This window comes from Rhinolophus ferrumequinum, chromosome 13, assembly GCF_004115265.2.
Source record: "Rhinolophus ferrumequinum isolate MPI-CBG mRhiFer1 chromosome 13, mRhiFer1_v1.p, whole genome shotgun sequence".
Lineage (NCBI taxonomy): Eukaryota > Metazoa > Chordata > Mammalia > Chiroptera > Rhinolophidae > Rhinolophus > Rhinolophus ferrumequinum.
The window spans coordinates 17,581,507-17,600,015 of NC_046296.1; the positions used below are offsets into that span (position 1 = coordinate 17,581,507).

The 18,509-nt window shown below is 49.3% G+C and overlaps 3 protein-coding genes across 4 annotated transcripts; 1 reads left to right on the forward strand and 2 right to left on the reverse strand.

The window, feature by feature from the left end:
* The first annotated feature begins 2,980 nt into the window (after positions 1–2,980).
* MOGS (mannosyl-oligosaccharide glucosidase) lies at positions 2,981–6,740 on the forward strand. The gene is made up of 4 exons (XM_033124672.1): positions 2,981–3,494; positions 3,675–3,901; positions 4,369–4,565; positions 4,801–6,740. The coding sequence occupies exons 1-4, from the start codon at positions 3,143–3,145 to the stop codon at positions 6,542–6,544; spliced, it is 2,520 nt and encodes an 839-aa protein (XP_032980563.1). The 5' UTR covers positions 2,981–3,142; the 3' UTR covers positions 6,545–6,740.
* A 186-nt stretch (positions 6,741–6,926) lies between these two features.
* Positions 6,927–9,682, reverse strand: WBP1 (WW domain binding protein 1). 2 transcript variants are annotated; one of them, XM_033124674.1, is made up of 5 exons: positions 9,083–9,682; positions 8,644–8,742; positions 8,066–8,168; positions 7,766–7,942; positions 6,928–7,594 (listed from the first exon to the last, which is right to left on the reverse strand). In XM_033124674.1, the coding sequence occupies exons 1-5, from the start codon at positions 9,149–9,151 to the stop codon at positions 7,137–7,139; spliced, it is 906 nt and encodes a 301-aa protein (XP_032980565.1). In that variant the 5' UTR covers positions 9,152–9,682; the 3' UTR covers positions 6,928–7,136. The 2 variants fall into 2 exon arrangements, with proteins under 2 accessions (XP_032980566.1, XP_032980565.1); XM_033124675.1 differs by lacking the exon at positions 8,644–8,742 and having other exon boundaries at positions 6,927–7,594.
* A 121-nt stretch (positions 9,683–9,803) lies between these two features.
* Positions 9,804–12,592, reverse strand: INO80B (INO80 complex subunit B). The gene is made up of 5 exons (XM_033124673.1): positions 12,396–12,592; positions 11,976–12,168; positions 11,636–11,754; positions 11,304–11,473; positions 9,804–10,411 (listed from the first exon to the last, which is right to left on the reverse strand). Exons 1-5 carry the CDS (start codon positions 12,451–12,453, stop codon positions 9,881–9,883), a joined length of 1,071 nt encoding a protein of 356 aa, XP_032980564.1. The 5' UTR covers positions 12,454–12,592; the 3' UTR covers positions 9,804–9,880.
* Positions 12,593–18,509: the final 5,917 nt, after the last annotated feature.

The window sequence follows — 18,509 nt, forward strand, 5'->3', positions numbered from 1 at the left end:
TTATATTAATTATATTATATTTTATTATATTTATTACATTACATTACATTATATTATGTTATTACCCGATCTTATAGTAAAGTAAGACCAGGTCTTATATTAATTTTTGTTCCAAAAGACCCATTAGAGCTGATTGTCCGGCCAGGTCTTACTTTCAGGGAAACACGATAGTACATACCTTATAAAACTTTGAGAGGATTAAATGAATTGATAACTGTTAAGCACCTAGAACATTACTAGGAACAAAATAAGTGTTATGTAGAGTCCTTATTGTGCTATTTTGGGTACACCGTGAGAAGGCAGACTCACCATGAGAATTTTCTTTGGAAAAGTCAATAATGCTGGAAACAATAGAAGGCAGCGGGAAAAGAGGAAGACCAAGTGTGAGGTGGATTGACTCCTTAAAAGAAGCCATAGGCATGAGTCTTCAGGAGTTGAGCAGGGCTGTTGACAGGACATTGGGGACATCACCTTATTTATGGGTCATCAGGAATCTGAGCCAATTCAGTGGCACAGCACATAACACATGAGGCTTTATGCTAGAGGTGAAAAAATACTGACAACCTAGATTTGAGTTCCCTAGTTCTGTGGTTAGCTGGCTATTGTCTTTGGCCAGACTTAACCACTCAGTTGTAAAATGGGGATGGTTCAAACATTGCAATAAACATGGATTGAGTGTTGGCAATGTATTTCTAGATTGTGAACTTGAGGTTGGGGCTGTTTTCTTTGTGTCCCCAGCACTTTACATAATCCCTGATACAGAGTGTGCAATAAACATTTGTTGAATTTACAAGTATTTAGCATCTACCTTCTGCCTATAACTGTGATTCGTACTGGGATACAAAGATGAATAATAAAACTCAGGTATGTAATAAGTGCTACAATAGAGATGTGTACCCAGGTACAATAGTAGCAAGAAAGACAGGGCTGACCATTGGGTTTGATCAGAAGATGACTGCTGGGGGCCGGCCCGGTGGCTCAGGCGGTTGGAGCTTCGTGCTCCTAATGCTGAAGGCTGCTGGTTCGATTCCCACATGGACCAGTGGGCTCTCAACCGCAAGGGATGGTGGGCTGTGCCCCCTGCAACTAACAACAGCAAGTGGACCTGGAGCTGAATAGCGCCCTCCACAACTAAGATTGAACTAAGATTGAAAGGACAATGACTTGGAAAGAGTCCTGGAAGTAAACACTGTTCCCCAATAAAGTCCTGTTCCCCTTCCCCAATAAAATCTTTAAAGATGACTGCCAAATGAACAAAGTCTACCAATGCAGGATGGGCCCAGAAATTAGATTATAGTGAAATAGGAAGTGGATGTGCAGCATAAAGTATAAGTTTTATCTAATGCGTTTGGGTGGGAGGTGTAATAGAGAAGCATAGAGGTGTGAAATAAGAGTTTTCTAAAAGGGATTTTAAAAGTTTTTTAAAAAGGGATTTTTAAAATCCCTATTTTGATAGGGATTTTTACTTTATGAAAATACCTTTTGTGGAGGAGAGACTGCTCTGTGACATGACTGCTGCCTGCCCCTACCCGCCAGGTAGATCCTGGCCAGAACAGGTTGCTTCTCGAAAATCCCTTCAGAGACTGATCATCTCCCAGCCCCAGGCACACATGTAAGGCATTTTCCCCTTATCTGGGTTAGGTCATACTCCTTAGTGCCTGCCTCATGGCGTGGAGAGTACCCATGTTGTCTTGCTACCATTCAATGCGCACCTCGTATGTAAATTCCCTTCATGTGATGATGGAATTGTCAGCCTCTTTCTCTAGTCTCTTGGTCCCCGGAAATGTTACATAGCACCTTTTATGCGGAGCTGTTGGTGAGAAATAAGTAACCATCTAAGTTCTAAAGCAACATCAAATGTAACGTCTCTTTTAGGTTAACCTAAAGTGCTGATGCTACCTCCTTCCTACAGCCTTCCCTGAGCTGGACATTAAAACGATCCTTTCCCTAATCTCCTTTATTTTCTAGGTTGTAGAAAAGAAAAAATGCATTCTCTAGGTGCATGCACCACCATTATGGTTCTTTTAGGGTTCATCTAGATAAGGAATCCTAGAATGAGGGGAGATATAACTTATCTAAAATGTAAAAACCCTACTGGAACAGATCTCAGGCTTCATTTTGGGCCCATTCTAGCACTCTCTACTAGGAAAGTGGCCAAATTGATAGAGTTTGATTCAGACACACCTGGGTTCTAAGTTACCCACTTCCTGTCTCTGGCCAGGGCCAAGTGACTTGAACTTTCTAAGCCACAGTTTTCAGCCACCTGACTGAAATGGTGGGAGTTAAATGTAAAACACTCAGGATAGCAACTCAGGTGTATATCTATAACATGTTTTGAAATATATATGTATTCCCCCCCCCTTTCTTCTTTCCACCTCCACACACACACACACACACACACACACTCCGGTTCAAGCCATTGTTTCTCAGTCTAGTTGTGTAGGACAGCTCCTTGGCCCATGCTGGTATTATGAGCCTTGCGCTTCCCCTGGGCTAAGGCAGTCAGTCACCAGTGGTTGGTTGGCTGCTCACGGCAGCACAAGGTAGCCCACCACAGCACACAGCAGCTCACGCTGGCTGCCAGCCACTCACGCTGGCCACCGACTGCTCGTGGAGGCACACAGCAGCCCACGGCAGCTCACGGCCAACCTCTGGCTGTTCACCGCAGCCCAGTTGCAGGGAGAGCTGTTGTTCACAATCTTAGCTGTAGCTGGCGCAGCTCACTGGCCCATGTGGGAATCTAACCGGAGACCTCCGTGTTAAGAGCATGGCGCTCCAACCACCTGAGCCACGGGGCTGGCCTAAAATATATTTAAAAGAGCCCAATGTCATTTTTTTTCCCCCCTACTAGTCTGTGAACTCTGTGAGGACATCAAATAAACACGACCCGGCCCAGGGAACCAATCCGGTTGACTAGCCTTATGCCACGTGGACGACCACAGTTCCGTTTTGGGGTCTTAACCTAACGCAGTGGGGCGGGACTTCCGGCGGGAGGCGGAAGCGGAGCTGGAGGGCCGGGCTGGCTCGTGAGGCTGATAGATCAGTGGCCGCCCAGGCGCTGCGCTAGACCCGGGAGGCGAGGCAGGACTCTGCCTCCTTTGCCGCCTCCCGGAGCTCCCGCGACGCCGACCTCCGTGCCAGGATGGCTCGCGGTGACAGGCGGCGCCGCGGAGCGCCGGCAGATGGAGTGCGGACGGCTGAGGGGGCGGCTCGGGGCGGCCCCGCGCGACGGGACAACCGGGTCGGCATAGCTCGTAGCACGGTCAGGGGAGCAGTTCTGGCCATTGTGGCCCTGATTCTGGCCCTGAGCCTGTCGGGAAGCTGGCTCCTGGCGTGGTACCGTGCGCGGCGGGCGGTCACACTGCACTCTGCGCCCCCGGCGCTGCCTCCAGACTCTTCCAGCCCCACCGTGGCCCCGGACTTCTTCTGGGGCACCTACCGCCCTCACGTCTACTTCGGCATGAAGACTCGAAGCCCGCAGCCCCTGCTCACCGGTAACAGGGCCCCGGCGGGCAGGCAGGCAAACTCTTAATCTAGGTGCCCCAGCTTCACGCCAGAGCAAGGGTGGGGAGGAGTGGATCAGGAGAGTTATGAAGAGGGAAGACCCCGAAGTTCTCGGAGATCCAGAGGAACAGGATCCCTGCTCTTGACTTACGTGGCCATTCTACCCCCAGGACTGATGTGGGCGCAACAAGGCGCCACCCCAGGGACCCCTAAGCTCAGGCACACGTGTGAGCAGGGGGACGGCGTGGGTCCCTATGGCTGGGAGTTCCACGACGGTCTCTCCTTCGGGCGGCAACACATCCAGGATGGGGCCTTAAGGCTCACCACTGAATTCGTCAAGAGACCTGGGGGTCAGCACGGAGGGGACTGGAGCTGGAGAGTGACTGTAGAGCCTCAGGTCAGGGCCCCAGGACACCCTTCCCCCAGCCCAGCAAAGACTCCCTCCACCCTTTGCTGCCAGCGAATGCAGTGTGAAGGTGGGGGAGGGGTAACAGAAGGGACTGAGTCTGGCTGCCTAGTTTGAATCTGGTTACCTGCCTTAAACACTTGCTGGTAAAACCATCTCTATACTCTCTAAGCCTTGGTTTCCTTTTTTCGTAAAATCAAGATAAAAAATAGCACCTAACTCAACAGGATTGTAAGAATTAAAGGAAATGGTATGTGGCACAGTACTCTTATTTCCCAGAGAACCCAGTTCTAGGCTCTTTGTCCATCCTGGTTGCTTACCTCAGTGACCCTCAGCACTGCCAGATGTATGTTGTTTCTCATGTTGCTCCCACCTGGTGCCCTTTTCCCTCACTAAGCCTGATTTTCAAGGGAGAATGCCAATCTAATGCTGTTTTTCTGTTCTCTCTGGTTATCCAGGCCTCAGGTACCTCTGCCCTCCCTTTGGTGTCCCTGTTCTTCTATGTGGTGACAGATGGCAAGGAAGTCCTAGTGCCAGAGGTTGAGGCTAAGGGGCAGTTGAAGTTCATCAGTGGGCACACCAGTGAACTTGGTGACTTCCGTTTTACACTTCTGCCACCAACCAGTCCAGGGGATACTGTCCCCAAGTATGGCAGGTAACTGGGGGAAGAGTGTAGGGTGGTTGGTAGGGGAGGTATGGATGCTGACTTAGCCTGATTTCTCCCTCCCCCACTCTACCCCTTTCCACCAGTTATTGCCCTTCTCATCAGGCTCCACGTCCCCTGCTTTGCCAAGACCCTCCCATCCTGACTCCCGATGACCTCATGTCTCTTTATAATCCCCTCCACTTCTTCCTTAGTAACATTTCCTATTTATCTTTTTTATTTCAAGCTACAATGTCTTCTGGTCCTCCAACCCGGGACTTCCCTTGCTGACAGAGATGGTGAAGAGTCGCCTAAACAGATGGTTTCAGCATCGGTCGCCAGGGGCCTCCCCTGAACGCTACCTTGGCTTGCCAGGTTCTCTGAAGTGGGAGGACAGAGGCCCAAGCGGGCAAGGACAGGAACAAGGGCAATTCTTGATACAACAGGTGACACTGAAAGCCCCCTTTTCCATAGAGCTGGTGTTTGAATCAGGCAGTGCCCGGGCAGGAAGAAACCAAGCTCTGGGGCAGCTGGCAGGCAGCCTGCTGAGCCAGGCCCTGGAGACCCATATTGAAGCCTTTAGAGAGCGCTTTGAGAAGACCTTCCGGCTGCAGGAGAAGGGCCTGAGCCCTGGGGAGCAGGCTTTGGGTTGGGCTGCCCTCAGCGGCCTCCTTGGGGGGATTGGCTACTTCTATGGACAGGGTCTGGTGTTGCCAGACATGAAGGTTGAGGGGTCTGAACAGAAGGTGGCCCCCGCCCTTTTTCCCCCTGTCCCTCTTTTCACAGCGGTGCCTTCCCGGTCATTCTTCCCACGAGGCTTCCTTTGGGATGAAGGCTTTCACCAGCTGGTGGTCCAGCGGTGGGATCCCCGCCTCACCCAAGAGGCCCTAGGCCATTGGCTGGGACTGCTTAATGCTGATGGCTGGATTGGGCGGGAGCAGGTGCTCGGGGATGAGGCTCGAGCCCGGGTACCCCCAGAATTTCTGGTGCAACGAGCAGCCCATGCCAACCCCCCAACCCTACTTTTGCCTGTAGCCCACATGCTAGAAGGTGGTGACCCTGCGGACTTAGCCTTCCTCCGCAGGGCCTTTCCCCGTCTGTACGCCTGGTTCTCCTGGCTCCATCAGAGCCAGGCAGGGCCAGTGCCACTATCTTACCGCTGGCGGGGCCGGGACCCAACCTTGCCAACGCTGTTGAACCCCAAGACGCTGCCTTCGGGACTAGATGACTATCCCCGAGCTTCGCACCCTTCAGCCACTGAGCGGCACCTGGACCTGCGGTGCTGGGTAGCACTGGGTGCCCGTGTGCTGATGCGGCTAGCAGAGCAGCTGGGAGAGGCTGAGGCAGCTGCAGAGCTGGGCGCGCTGGCTGCCTCATTGGGAGAAGAGAAGATCCTGGATGAGCTGCACTGGGCCCCAGAGCTAGGAGTCTTTGCAGACTTTGGGAACCACACAAAAGCTGTGCAGCTAAAGCCTTGGCCCCCTCAGGGGCTGGTGAGGGTGGTGGGCCGGCCCCACCCTAGCTTACAGTACGTGGATGCCTTGGGCTATGTCAGTATTTTTCCCTTGTTGCTGCGGCTGCTGGACCCCCACTCATCCCGCCTTGGGCCCCTCCTGGATGTTCTAGCTGACAGTCGCCATCTCTGGAGCCCCTTTGGTTTGCGCTCCCTTGCAGCCTCCAGCTCCTTTTATGGCCAGCGCAATTCAGAGCACGATCCTCCCTATTGGCGGGGTGCTGTGTGGCTCAATGTCAACTACCTGGCCCTGGGGGCTCTCCACCACTATGGGCATCTGGAGGGTCCCCACCAGGCCCGGGCTGCCAAGCTCCACAGTGAGCTACGTGCCAATGTGGTGGGCAATGTGTGGCAGCAGTACCAGGCCACAGGTTTCCTGTGGGAGCAATACAGTGACCAGGATGGGAGGGGCATGGGCTGCCGTCCTTTCCAAGGTTGGACCAGCCTTGTCCTACTGGCCATGGCTGAAGACTACTAGAAGGGGAGTGTGGGAAGAGAGCCAGGCCCCTTGTGCCACTCTGGACTAGAAAGATAAGGTCTCTAGCTTCTGCCCCCAGCCCTCAAATACCAGTGCTTCAAACCCAGCTCATCTCAGGTGTCTCCTTACTGTCATACCACACAGCCCTGGGGTGAATGTGAATTCAGAGTCTTATTTTTCTAAATAAATTGGAAAAGCATGCCCAACTCTCTTGCTTTTGCCAGCTTTGCCTCACCAAGAGAGGTCTTAGCTCAATCCAGACCTTAGGGCTGCCTGCTGTCCTTTAGAGAAAGTGCAGAGTGGCCATTACCTGTCCCTTCCCAATCCAGTCAGGTCAAGTGCAATGCAGTGAGTTGAGCACTGGTCCACCCAAGTCCACAGCAGCTGGTTCACATCTCTTTAATGAGATCAAAGGCTCCTGTGTATGTCATGGGGGGTAGAGCTAGCACAGTCCCCCAAATACTGCCCCTTTCTGTAAGACACCAGCCCTTCCAGGCAGATTCTAACAGGACAGAGGCAGAAGAAAACTCAAGGAGTTAGGACCAGGCCTGTTTTTGGTGGACAAGTAACCCACCCACCCACCTCTAACTGCTTATGGGATATCCCCCTCACTGGAAGCCAGCCCCACAGGAGAAACCTGGGGTATGGGATCTTGGGGCAGGGCACGAGGGGAGTGGTCCCTCAGATCTGGCTGAGTGGCACCAACCCTAGCCTTGATTGGCTCGCCCTCATTGGAGTCAGGGCAAGGGCAGAGCTCAATACCCGAGTCACCAGTCAGGCGGCGATAGCGGCCAGAAGGGGCTGTGGGGTCAGGGTTCACCCCTGCCCCAAGCTCACTCTCCTGATGAGCGGGGGCACTCTGGTGGGAGGAAACAACTTGCACATTTGTTCCCTCGCAGTGGGCAGGGCAGCTAGAAGCAGAGGAGCAGCAGGTGCATTCCCTGGAAGCAGTCAAGGCGCAGCCTGCGGCTGCAGTGTAAGGAGGCGGCGGTGTGCCCGGGTGGTGAACCACGTCCTCATAGGCTGGGGGTTTGAAGGCGCTGAGGAAGCCTGCAGGAAAGAATAGCATGGTTGGTTGAAGGCAACCAGAGGTGAGATGGTGGTCTCTTTCCTACTAGGGAAAAGTGCTTTGAAATGTCTGAAAAGGGAATGTGGGGATGATTCAGGGTCCTGGTGTGGGAGGGGCCCCTCGTGGTGAGCCCGGAGCCTCAAGTCACTCACGAAGGTCAAGCAGTGAACCGGCAGGGACAGGGCCAGCCCCATGGCACGCCCCATGGTAGGCCAACAAGTTGATCTCACGCTGCCGCTGCTGTTGCTGCAACCGGAGTTTAGCTCGTCGATGGCGGAAGGCGCAACAGCAACTAAAGAGGATGAGGACAGTCCAGAGAAGCCAGAACCCTGCAGGGGGTGAGGAGAGTATTAGATACTTCCCATGCAGGGAAGGTCGGTCCTTGAAGGCTGGAATTCTGAGGTCCAAGGGAGGGTGGGCAGGACCAGAGAATAGCCCCCCTGCAGACTCACACCAAAGCTCATAGTAGTAGGTGCAGCAGCCAGTCTCCCCACAGCAGTGACCACTCTCACAGAGGTAGGGCTGGTTGTTCACTCCTGGGCACAGCTCTCGAAGCTGGGAGCGAGGAGGCACTTAGAACCAGCCCAAGGCACTGTCCCTCCCATCCCCAACCACTGCATGCACAACCCCACCCTGGGAACCAAGTTTAGCTCAGATCTATGGGGAGAGGGAAGAGTGATGCTCAGAGGAGTGTTCAAATATCTGAAGGGGTGTCAACATGGAATAGCAAAAATCAGTCTAGAGAACAAGATGAAAGTGGGGACATACAGGGGCAGATTTCAGCTCTGCGTATAGGCTGGCCCCCAAGGTGTTTTCTGTTAATGGAATGTTTTGGCAGAAGGCAGTCTGAGATATCTCAAAGTCTTCGACAATGGGTAAGGGGTTTAAAATAATTTCCAAAGCTAAGATGCTTTCATCGTCCCCCACGGTCTGCCACTCCCCATCCCCAAGGTGGATCTTTCCACCCCTGGATCTCAGACTTCCTAGGGTAGAGGACCGGCAGTGTGAGACCCAGAACAGTGCTCCCAACCAGATGGGATTGCTGTGGATGATAAAGGATGGCATCCAGGCCGCGAGTCTGGGTTCCAGCTCTCCAAATTGCTCCCTCAGGAGAAGCCGCTGCTGGACTCTGTTGTGACAATAGGCACACAGAAAAAAATCACAAATAACTGATGCAAGGCAGAGGGAGCCTCCCTGGGGCCTCTCTATGCCTCTGGTCACTGGAGAGCCACTGCAAGCTCCCACCGCAGCCATGGGGTGAGTCTAGGAGGCTTCAGGCAAAGTCAACTGCATCTACGTTACAAAGTTTAGACAAAGAGTGGAAGGGGCATATTTAGGAACTTCACAGTACCTTTAGCTCCGTGAGTTCCTCCCTCACCCACCCCTCCCCCACCTTAAAAAGCAGGGACAGGAAAGGGGAAAGGGAAATAAATGGCTGTCGCGATGGGCTTTGGGAGCTGTTGGGATACCTGCTGTTGCGGCACCCGAAGTGCCCCCCAGGCCTCCTCGCTGCTGTTCCCGCTGCTGGCCTGAGCCATGCCTCCACCTACAGCCCTTTGAAGGCCACAGCCTCCTCCACTGCCAGCCACCCCGCCCCTGCCACCACGGCCGCCACCGCCATGGTCCCTGCCCGGCCCATCTTCACTGCTGCCACCATCACTCCACGGTTGGAGCTCCCATCCGGGGAGAGCACTGCCAACTAGGACCCAGGTTGCTGTGTCCTACCAATCAGCATCGCCCTCCGGGGCACGGGCCAATAGGAGCAGGTCGGAGGCTTCTTCCCGGTGACCAATCCACAGCAGTGCCTCCGGCACTCTCCCAGACAACAAGAGCTCTCACAGACAAAGAGTGGGGTAAGGTTCGACCCACGGCTCTGACTGACAGCCACAATAGCCAATACGGACAACAGAACAGGCTTCGAGTTGTTGACCAATGAACGGCCATCCAGAAGAGCCAAGTTTCCGCCGATTGGCTTGAGCCCTGTTTTCGGGGTGACACCAAAAGCCTGACCTCACTAGCTAATGCCGGTGGAGGAGGCTAGGTCCCCAAATCAGCTTGAGTCTGGGCGCAAGTGGCCCGCTTCCTGCGGCCTGGTGGACGTTTCCCAGGCGTCGATGCAAGCTTCAATAGGGGCATTGGTACGGGGAATTGGTCTCCCATACCCCATTCCCCAATTGTGTACAAGTCGAGGCACTGGATTAAATTTAATAAAGTGGGGAAGACACTGAATCTGGGCAGGGGAGAGGGCGCAGTCTGGGTTAAAGGCCTTAAGTAGCCAAAAGGGGGGATCCGGGGCCCTCGGGCCCCCCCAGCCGCATCTGCAGGTTGATGCGGTAGCACTGAAGGCTGCAGAGTGCCTGGCCGGTGCGGGAGCAGGCGTAGCGGCGCGGCTGCGGGCAGCCAGGGACGGAGCATCGTGGAGGAGGGCCAGATGGGGTTGGCCGCTGAGCCACTGGCGTGGGGGTGGGGACGCCAGGTGGGAAGGAAAGCGTGGAACCCTGGGCCCCACTGCTGTAGCGCACCATGGGGGACGGGGCCGCAGCCCGCCCTCCCCGCCGCTCTCCTCGCGCAGCCCCGCGGCCTCCCCTCCCACTGGGGGCAGCAGTCTTGGTGAGGCGCTCAATAGTCTGGTTCTTGTGCTCCTCCGCGCGCCGCGCCGCCTGCAGTCGCCTCTTACGGGCCCGCTCCTCACGCTTCAGCAGCATCTCCTCGGTGAGGACGGGGGCCGGGCACTCTCCAGGCACAGGCAGCGGCAGCATCGGGGAAGGCTGACTCTGTGCCTTTTGGAGCAGAGCTCGCTGGGAGAGACAAATGGACGGTGTCAGAAAATGGAGAGGTGAGATCCACAGGGAGGAGGCAGGGGGAAGAGGGAAGAAGGCGCGTGAAAAGCAGGGTCTTAAGGACCTTGAGCACCCTTCTCCAGGAGCCCTTACTACTTCCTCCTCCCAGGTCTTCACACTTGCAACCTGCCTGCCCTGTGTACCAAAACTCTGCACCACATGGGGGGAAGAGGGGTTGTTTTCAATCTTTATATCTCAATGGATAGCAACAATGGATAACTGCTCAAGCGAAAAACTCAAGGTTACCCTTGATTCCTCTTCCCTGCTCCCAATAAACGTCTACTTGTAAAATACATCCATCTGATTTTCTCCAACAACTTCACCTTGGTTCAAGCCACCACCATACCATCTCTCAACGACTACTTCAACAGCTTCCTAGTTGGTTTGCTGGCTTATATCCCTTATCCCCCCCAAGAAGCCTAAGTAATCTACTGAAATGTAAATCAAATATATCACTTCTCTGCTTCCAATCCTTCCATGTTTTAGTCACACTTATTCTCCTTGACCACTACTAGGCATGTTCCCCTCAGGGCCTTTGTGCCTGTTGGTCTCTGCCTGAAAAGCAACTCTGGTATTAGAAATGTTACCTCTTCAGAGAGGTCATCCCTCCCTATCTAATGTTTCTTTTCCACCACTTTGTTTCATCACCCTGTTTTTGTCATAAACCTAATAGCTTTTCAAAATTATTTACTTATTTACCTCCCACCATACACACACGAATACCAGCTCCATGTGAACAGAAACCTTGTCTTTTCTCCACTGCTGATTTCCCACTGCCCAGAAAAGTTCTTGGGACATGGAAGGTTCTCTCTATATATTTGGTAACTGAATAAAAAATGAATCAACTTACCTGTCGTGCAGTGAGCAGCCGTTCATTGATCTCCTTCTTGAGATCTCCATTGTCATCCAGCTCCCCCTTCTCCAGGGCATCCAGCCACCTCTGTTCCTCCTCTTCTTCCTGACCCCCTAAGTCCCCTGACAGGTCACGAAGTGGGGAGGGGGACAAATTACTGTCTTCATCTGGAAAGGAAAGTTGGAGAGATAAAAGTAAATTGTTCAGAGGAGGCAGCCTAATTTGGCCAATACTGGGACATAAAATTCTCACCTTCTTCGGAACCAACCCTCTCCCATTAACCAGGTATGATGAGAAACCCAGTTTCCCCACCTCCAGATCCTTCTCACCCAGCCAGGCACGGTACTGCTCAAGGGGGACTCCTTCCATAGGTTCCTCTTCATTGTCCACAACCATAAGGGGAGAGGGTGAGCGAGGCCCTTCAGGGATCACAGTGAAGGTAGGAACACTGCAGAGAAGCAACACCACTGTAAGCTGAGCAAGTGCCCTCCTTCTGCTCAGTAGCTACATCCAGCTTTCCTCCACATCCTTTAGGGTTCTTGCTGCCTTCACCCCGGCCCTGTAGTCACAGTGTCCATTCTGTCTCCTGGAAAGCCCAGCCAACTTCCCCCTCTAGCTTTGCCGGCTCCTAAAGTTCCCCAAGTAAAACCTTGGCTCTCTCGGCCTCACCTCTTGGTGCCCAGGACCTGCCCGCCCAGTTTAATTTTGAGTTTGAGCTGCGGCTTGGCAGGAGAAGGTTGCGTGGGTCCAGCCTCTTCTTCCTGGTGGTGTTTCTTCTTGTGTTTCTTCTTGTGCTTCTTGTGCTTTTTCTTGTGCACTCCGTGGCCGTGGGCACCTGCCAGACTCAACTCCAGCGCTTCCCCTGCGGAAGGAGAGTCTGTCAACAATTTATGGGGGGAGAGGGATAGTGAGAGCACTGAAGAACTCAGTACCCCTAAGAGGTCCCCCTCTTCCCGCGGTACTCGCTGTTACCATAACAACAGCCCCACCTACCTCCTCCCACCTGTGGCGAAGTACCCTGGAAGCTCCGAGGAGCTCCTTTTTTGTTGTTTTGCGAAGGTCTAAGATGCTTTATCGACTCGCGCTTACCTGGCTCAGGGGCCTCCATTGCCCCAGAGATGTTCCCGCGTCGCCACAGCTTACTCATGAGGTCCTGCTAAGAAAGGGGACTGGAAATGGTCTGGACACACGCAGACACGCCTTTTCCGCCCCGCGGAAGAACTAAATCCAGCAAAATAACCGGCTACTTCCGGTGCGTAGCAACCATGCTTGCGCCGGGCGCGCTTTGCGGCTAAAAAAAGAAAAATCCTCCCTGAGAAACAACGATATTCCCAACAGAAGTTCCGAGCCCTCTGAGAATGAGACAAGTCGAAGGGGTAGGGCTTTCCCCTCGCTCCGTCTCTCTACACTCGGTTCGAGAACTTAGCGCGGGCGATTCAATTATTATTACACTCAAGACGGGTGAGCATATATACTGCGGACCAAATTCCGGGCTAGACTGTGAGGATACAAAGGTGGATACGAACACTTTACTTTTGCCTTCGAAGAGCTCACAGTTTGGTTGAGGAGTACATAAGAAACTGTATTGCCGGCAAAATGGCAGAAATGCTTAACAGCACAAGTGCCCTAGGAGCAGGGCAAAGGGTGTTTCAGCCTAAATGCTCGCAAGTAGGGAAATGGATAAATGAATTATGGGTACATCTGTCCAATCTGGAGCACCATGTTGCTAACAAAAGAGTGATAAATAATTGATAAGATTGACAGGGTATTTAGATCTGAGTGGGGAATGGCATTGGAAACAGTCTTAAGAGTCGCTCTAATGAAACACCAAAATAATTTGGGATATGGTTTTGGTACATCCATACAATGGGAAGGTATACTGCTATTAAAAGCAGTGAGGCCCCAGAAGACTACTCAAGAAATTGGTGACAGCAATTCTGATGGGTAGCTGGGGAACAAAGGTGAAGGGAGACTTGTTTTTCATAAAATACCCTTTTTTGCCTATTGAACTTTGTATAAAACCTGTGGGTTTTTTTTTTACCTAACTTCAAAAAAAAAAAAAAGAGCAAGATAGGTCTGTATATGCTGATATGTAAAATGAGAAAAGCAAGTTTCAAGATAATGTGATTCCATTTTTAAAAGCATAATGTGCTATTAATATATGCATAGAAAAAAATTGAGGAACGTATACTTACCATTAATGGTGATTGTCTTTAGAAGTTAGGGTTGGAGAATTTTCACTATCTAGAGCTGTAATGAATTTTCTTACATCCAGTATATATCACATTTATAATTAGAAAAAAAAAGCACCATCTATATACATATATTTAAATATGTATGAGGTATGTATCTGAACAAGATATTATAGTAACAGTGGAAAAAGAAAGAACTGGTTCAAGAGATATTTCACTGAGAAAGTTAAAAGGAATCAATGAGCAATTTTATATGGGAATTCAGTCAGGAAGAAATCAATGTTGTATAGTGATTCAGATTAAAAGAATGGACTTTGGAGTCAGAGAAGCCTATTATCAAATATTAATTCTACCCTGTAGATGAAAAGGGGACCACATACTATACCTGACAAGCTCAGGGGAGGCCAGCATGGAGGACCTTACAAATTCAGAGACCAAAAGTAACCATGTAGGATGGTCTGAACATAAAAATTCTTAACTAAAAGCAGGTAGTCGTGTCCTAGGCCTATAGCTTCCTTGACAAAGGTCTGTTTTTACTTTACGTGAGCCTGTCTGTTGTCTTTTTTGCATCTAAGATAACGTAACTTTGATATGTCAGAGTAATTCCCTTTTCCAGACCTCTCAGAGCACAACCTACTGTATCAGAGCAGGAGACCACAGAACTCCTCATTGTTATCTTGTTCCCCACATACCATCTCCATGTGCTGTAAATGTTAATTATTAACTATCCCGTACCCACCAAGGTAAAAGAAGTATGTGTCTCTCCATTTTACTTTTTATCCAGTCTCAGAGATTTCCCCGCTTTGCTTTCTCCCACCTCCTTAATCTACCACCAGTAGATTTCATGTAACCCTCCTTACATCTCCTCCTTTGATTCTAAGGTATAAAATAAATGGCAAAGCTACCATTCTCCAGAGCATTTTCTCAATCCATTGAGATTTTGTTTCCTGGCAATTGACATCAGTTTGGCTCGTAAAAATTCTCTACAGGTTTAGACATTTCTTACATTGACAATCATTTATTAGCTATGTAATCTTGAGCTCAAAGTTATTCAAGCTCTCTAAACCTCAAATTTCAGCTTTGTAAGATGGAATAAAGTAGGATCTATTTCATAGGGTTCTTTCAAGGATTAAAGCAAATCAAGAATGCAGTACCTAGGGTAGTATCTAGCACATAGTATGTGTTCAATAAGCAAACAATAGCAACAATAATAAATAACCTCTACATTTATAGCCCAAGTATTTAGAGGAAACAAAGTGTTTTAAATAAAGAGAACATAGGTAGAGAAGCAAGTAAGAAGAGAATCATTTAGTGTTGCCTAAGGTGGGTTTGAAGTACCTATGGGAGTGCGCAGATGAAGATGGAATACTGAGAGGAGAAACCAATGCAGAAGGTGTGAGTGAGGGTGTCATCAGCATAATAATGGAGGTCCCTAAAGGGACAGGAACAGATGAAACAAGCAGATGAAGCAAGTAGATGAAAAGGAAAGGACCAGGAACAGATTTGAATGGGCACCTGTCTTGGACAGGCGGGCAGAGGGCTAGGCTAGGTTGAGAAGAGGAGGTCGAGAGGCAAGAAAGGCATGCAAGGGCAGAGAGTATCAGCAGACGGAGACTGTGATCAGCAATGTACAGTCCTGCAAAGGGCAAGCTGAGCTCCAAGAAGAAGATGCATTCTAGCAGGGTGTGAAGGCAATAGTCCTCTATCACCGGGAGTTACAGAGATGGATCACCTGCTGTTGGTATTGGAGTTTATAACCTGCTTTCATATCCCTTCTCTCCATTGATCCCCATGGCATCTCCATAAGGGAGATGCTATTGTTCCCTCATGAGGACACTGAGGCTCAGAGAAGTTAAATGATGTGGCCAAAGTCCCATAGTTAGAGAGTGGCAGAGCCAGCCTCAAACACGCTTCCTGACAGTGCGCCCAGTGGTGTTTCCTCAACATCCTGATACCCAGCAGGGAGGAAGTGGCAACAGCAAGTAGCCACTGGCTTCATTATTTTGTTTTGTTTTTAGTTTTGCTTTGTTTAGAATGGGAGAGGTTTGAGCATGTTCCTAGGCTGAAAGGAAGAACTTTGTCTTTCTGAAAGTTTCTTGGCCTTATTTTAAAAATATAACTTACTTTGAAATAATTTCAAATTTTAGAAAAGTTGCAAGAAGAGTACAAAGAACTTTCTTAACTCCTTAAATAGATTCTTCAATTGTTAACATTTACCATTTTGTTCCCCCATCCCGTTATCATATTCCTTTTCTAATTAATCTGAAAGCTAGTTGCAGACATGACACCATTTCACCCCTATATTTCCTCAAAACAAGTACATTATTCTATAACCTTTGTGCAACCCTCCCAATGAAGAAATTAACATGATACAACATTACTGTCCAATCCACAGACCCCATTCAAATTTCACCAAATGCCTTATGTCACTTTTTCTAGCCCAGGATCCAAATCCAGGATCATGCATTCCACTTACGTATCATGCCTCTTTGATCTGCTTCAATCTGGAATATTTCCTTGCTCCTTCCCTATCTTTTGTGACCTTGACAATTTTAAAGAGTATGGGCCTGTAATTCTGTAAGTTGTCCCTCCACCTGGATCTGTCTGGTGTTTCCTCATGTCTAGACTCATAAATTCTTGGTAGGAGTATTACGCACACACCAAAAGATTATGGTGTGTTCATCTCAGTGTGTCACATCAGGAGGCACACGATGTCAGCCTAGCCCCACCACTGGTGATGCTAAACTTGATCACCTGGTCAAGGTGGTGTCTGCCAGTTTTCTTCACTATCAAGTCACTATTTTCACTTTTGTAATTAACGAGTGTTTTCTGGGGAAATACTCTGAAACTAATATCCTATTCCCCGTCAAACCTCCACTTACCAGGCTTAGTATCCATTGATGAATACTGTATAAATCAGCTCTACTATAATAATTGCCAAATGGTATAATAATCTTTCTACTTCCATTCCATCTACATGTATTAGTTGACATTCTACTGTGACGAAGAGCTTTCTCTTCTCCTTATATTCATTTACATATATATCATATCAGTATGGATTCCTGTTTCAGTCAGTGGTTGTAATCTATTACTCTCATTATTTATTTTGATGCTCAAATTTGTCCCCGATTTTGTGAGTGGGCAATTCTTTAAGATGGCTTCCATGTCCTTCTGACATGTATCCACTATCCTTTGAGCACTTTTTTACTTCCTTGCACTACAAAATGATTGGGGGTCATCTTGCACTTTCCCTAGATAAGGGGTGGGAACCAAAGGCGGCCAGGCAGTAGGAATACACAGCTGGGGTTATGCCAGGGCCACACCAAAGTCACACCATAGGAACCTGCTGGTGAGACTTTTCTTGTTGGCACAGCCACCCACTCCTCATAGGTTGCAGGTGCAGTGATTATAACTGAACTCTGTCTGAGTCTTGTTTTCACTTATTTGAGATTCAAAGTCCAGTTGGGAGCATTCCAGTTGCTTGGATTAGGCCAAGTTCCTACCCCTCGGCTGTGAAGAAGTGGGAGGGAGGACAAATGTCCTTCCACAGCTGCCAGAAAAAGGGTAGAGCCTCAACTTACTAATATTGTCCACAGTAGGGGACTATGCAAAAATACGAAGATGATTTGAATATTGGGTGACCAACAACCTCTTCCCCCAATGTCTACTTCATAGTTGGGGAGACAGAGATACAGACATAAGCAGAGGAAAAAGTTGAAAATATTATGCACCAAACCAGTGGTATGCTGGTAAATATTTAACAAAAGCTCCTGAGGATAAAAACAGACCTGATTTATAGTGGTCGCCTATTTCTATTGTGTAAATATTCCCACCATGGCCAATTTCAAATGTGACATCATTGAAGACAGAATTGGGAAGAGATGTGTGGTAGGTCAACATTACATAGCATTTCTACCGTACAGGTACTGTAAATGTAAACGACCTCAAGAGATAATAGGGAAATGGAGTAAAATAATTAGGAGATGATGAGTTTTGAGTACCTATCACCTTTGCTTTAATAAAATTTATTTAGTTGTGAGTTTTTGTAATTTAATTTTTGATTAAAGCTGTGTTTAACAACTGGAATGCACGATTCCAGAAAATTCAGCAGTTGTCTCTCATGAGCCAGTGTGAGGCACATTATCTCAGTATTTTTCTCTGATGGTAGGGAGGGCATGCTTTGATTCATTTATTTTTTTACTTTATGTTATTTTTAAGTGGTAGAATTAGGAGTGTTTTTTTTTTTTTTTTAAAAACTGTATAAAAATGAATAAATCCACAGAAAGTTTGGCCCTTGTTTCTCCACCCTCAGTGGAGAACAGTGTCAGCTGGCTTCCCTGACCCCACTCACAAATTACCTCCAACTGATTTATGCAAAAAGCTACTAGGTTATGATCTCTAAAATGTAACTAGTATGTCACTCCTTTTCCAAAATATTCAGTCACATCGAATACAAATTCTCAGGCAGGATTTGAGCTTCACTTCCTTTCCAAATGTCTTCCAATCCTCCACCTCTTGTCAGGGGTTTTTGAACTCTCCGTAGAGTCCCTGTTCCACTGAGGGTGTGGCAGTGGGGCAGCTGAGGGCCTGCGGAGAGGACAAGGCGTGAGCCCACAGCCCCTGCTTCCATTACAGCAGCTCTGACTCCATTTCACATATCCCAGGTAACGTTTCATTTGGGGGAAAAAAAGCATTGTGTTGCTAAAAAAACAAATGTTTGAAATGAACCATTTTAGTCCAATATCCTGGCTCATCCCAGTCAAGTACTCTGAAATCTGCCTGTTCTATTTAGGCATCTCCTTTGTTGATTTACTTCAGCCGATGGTTTGTGGAGTGCTTCCTATGTGCCAGGCACTGCACATAAAACAGTGGACAAGACACATAGTCCTTCCCTGGGGAACCTACAGGTTGGAGGAGTGACAATAGATATTAGAAGAAATTAAGAAATAATGGCTTTCCCTTTCTTTCCCCTCACCTATCATTTGAGGTTTATCTCAGAGGCCACAGGTTT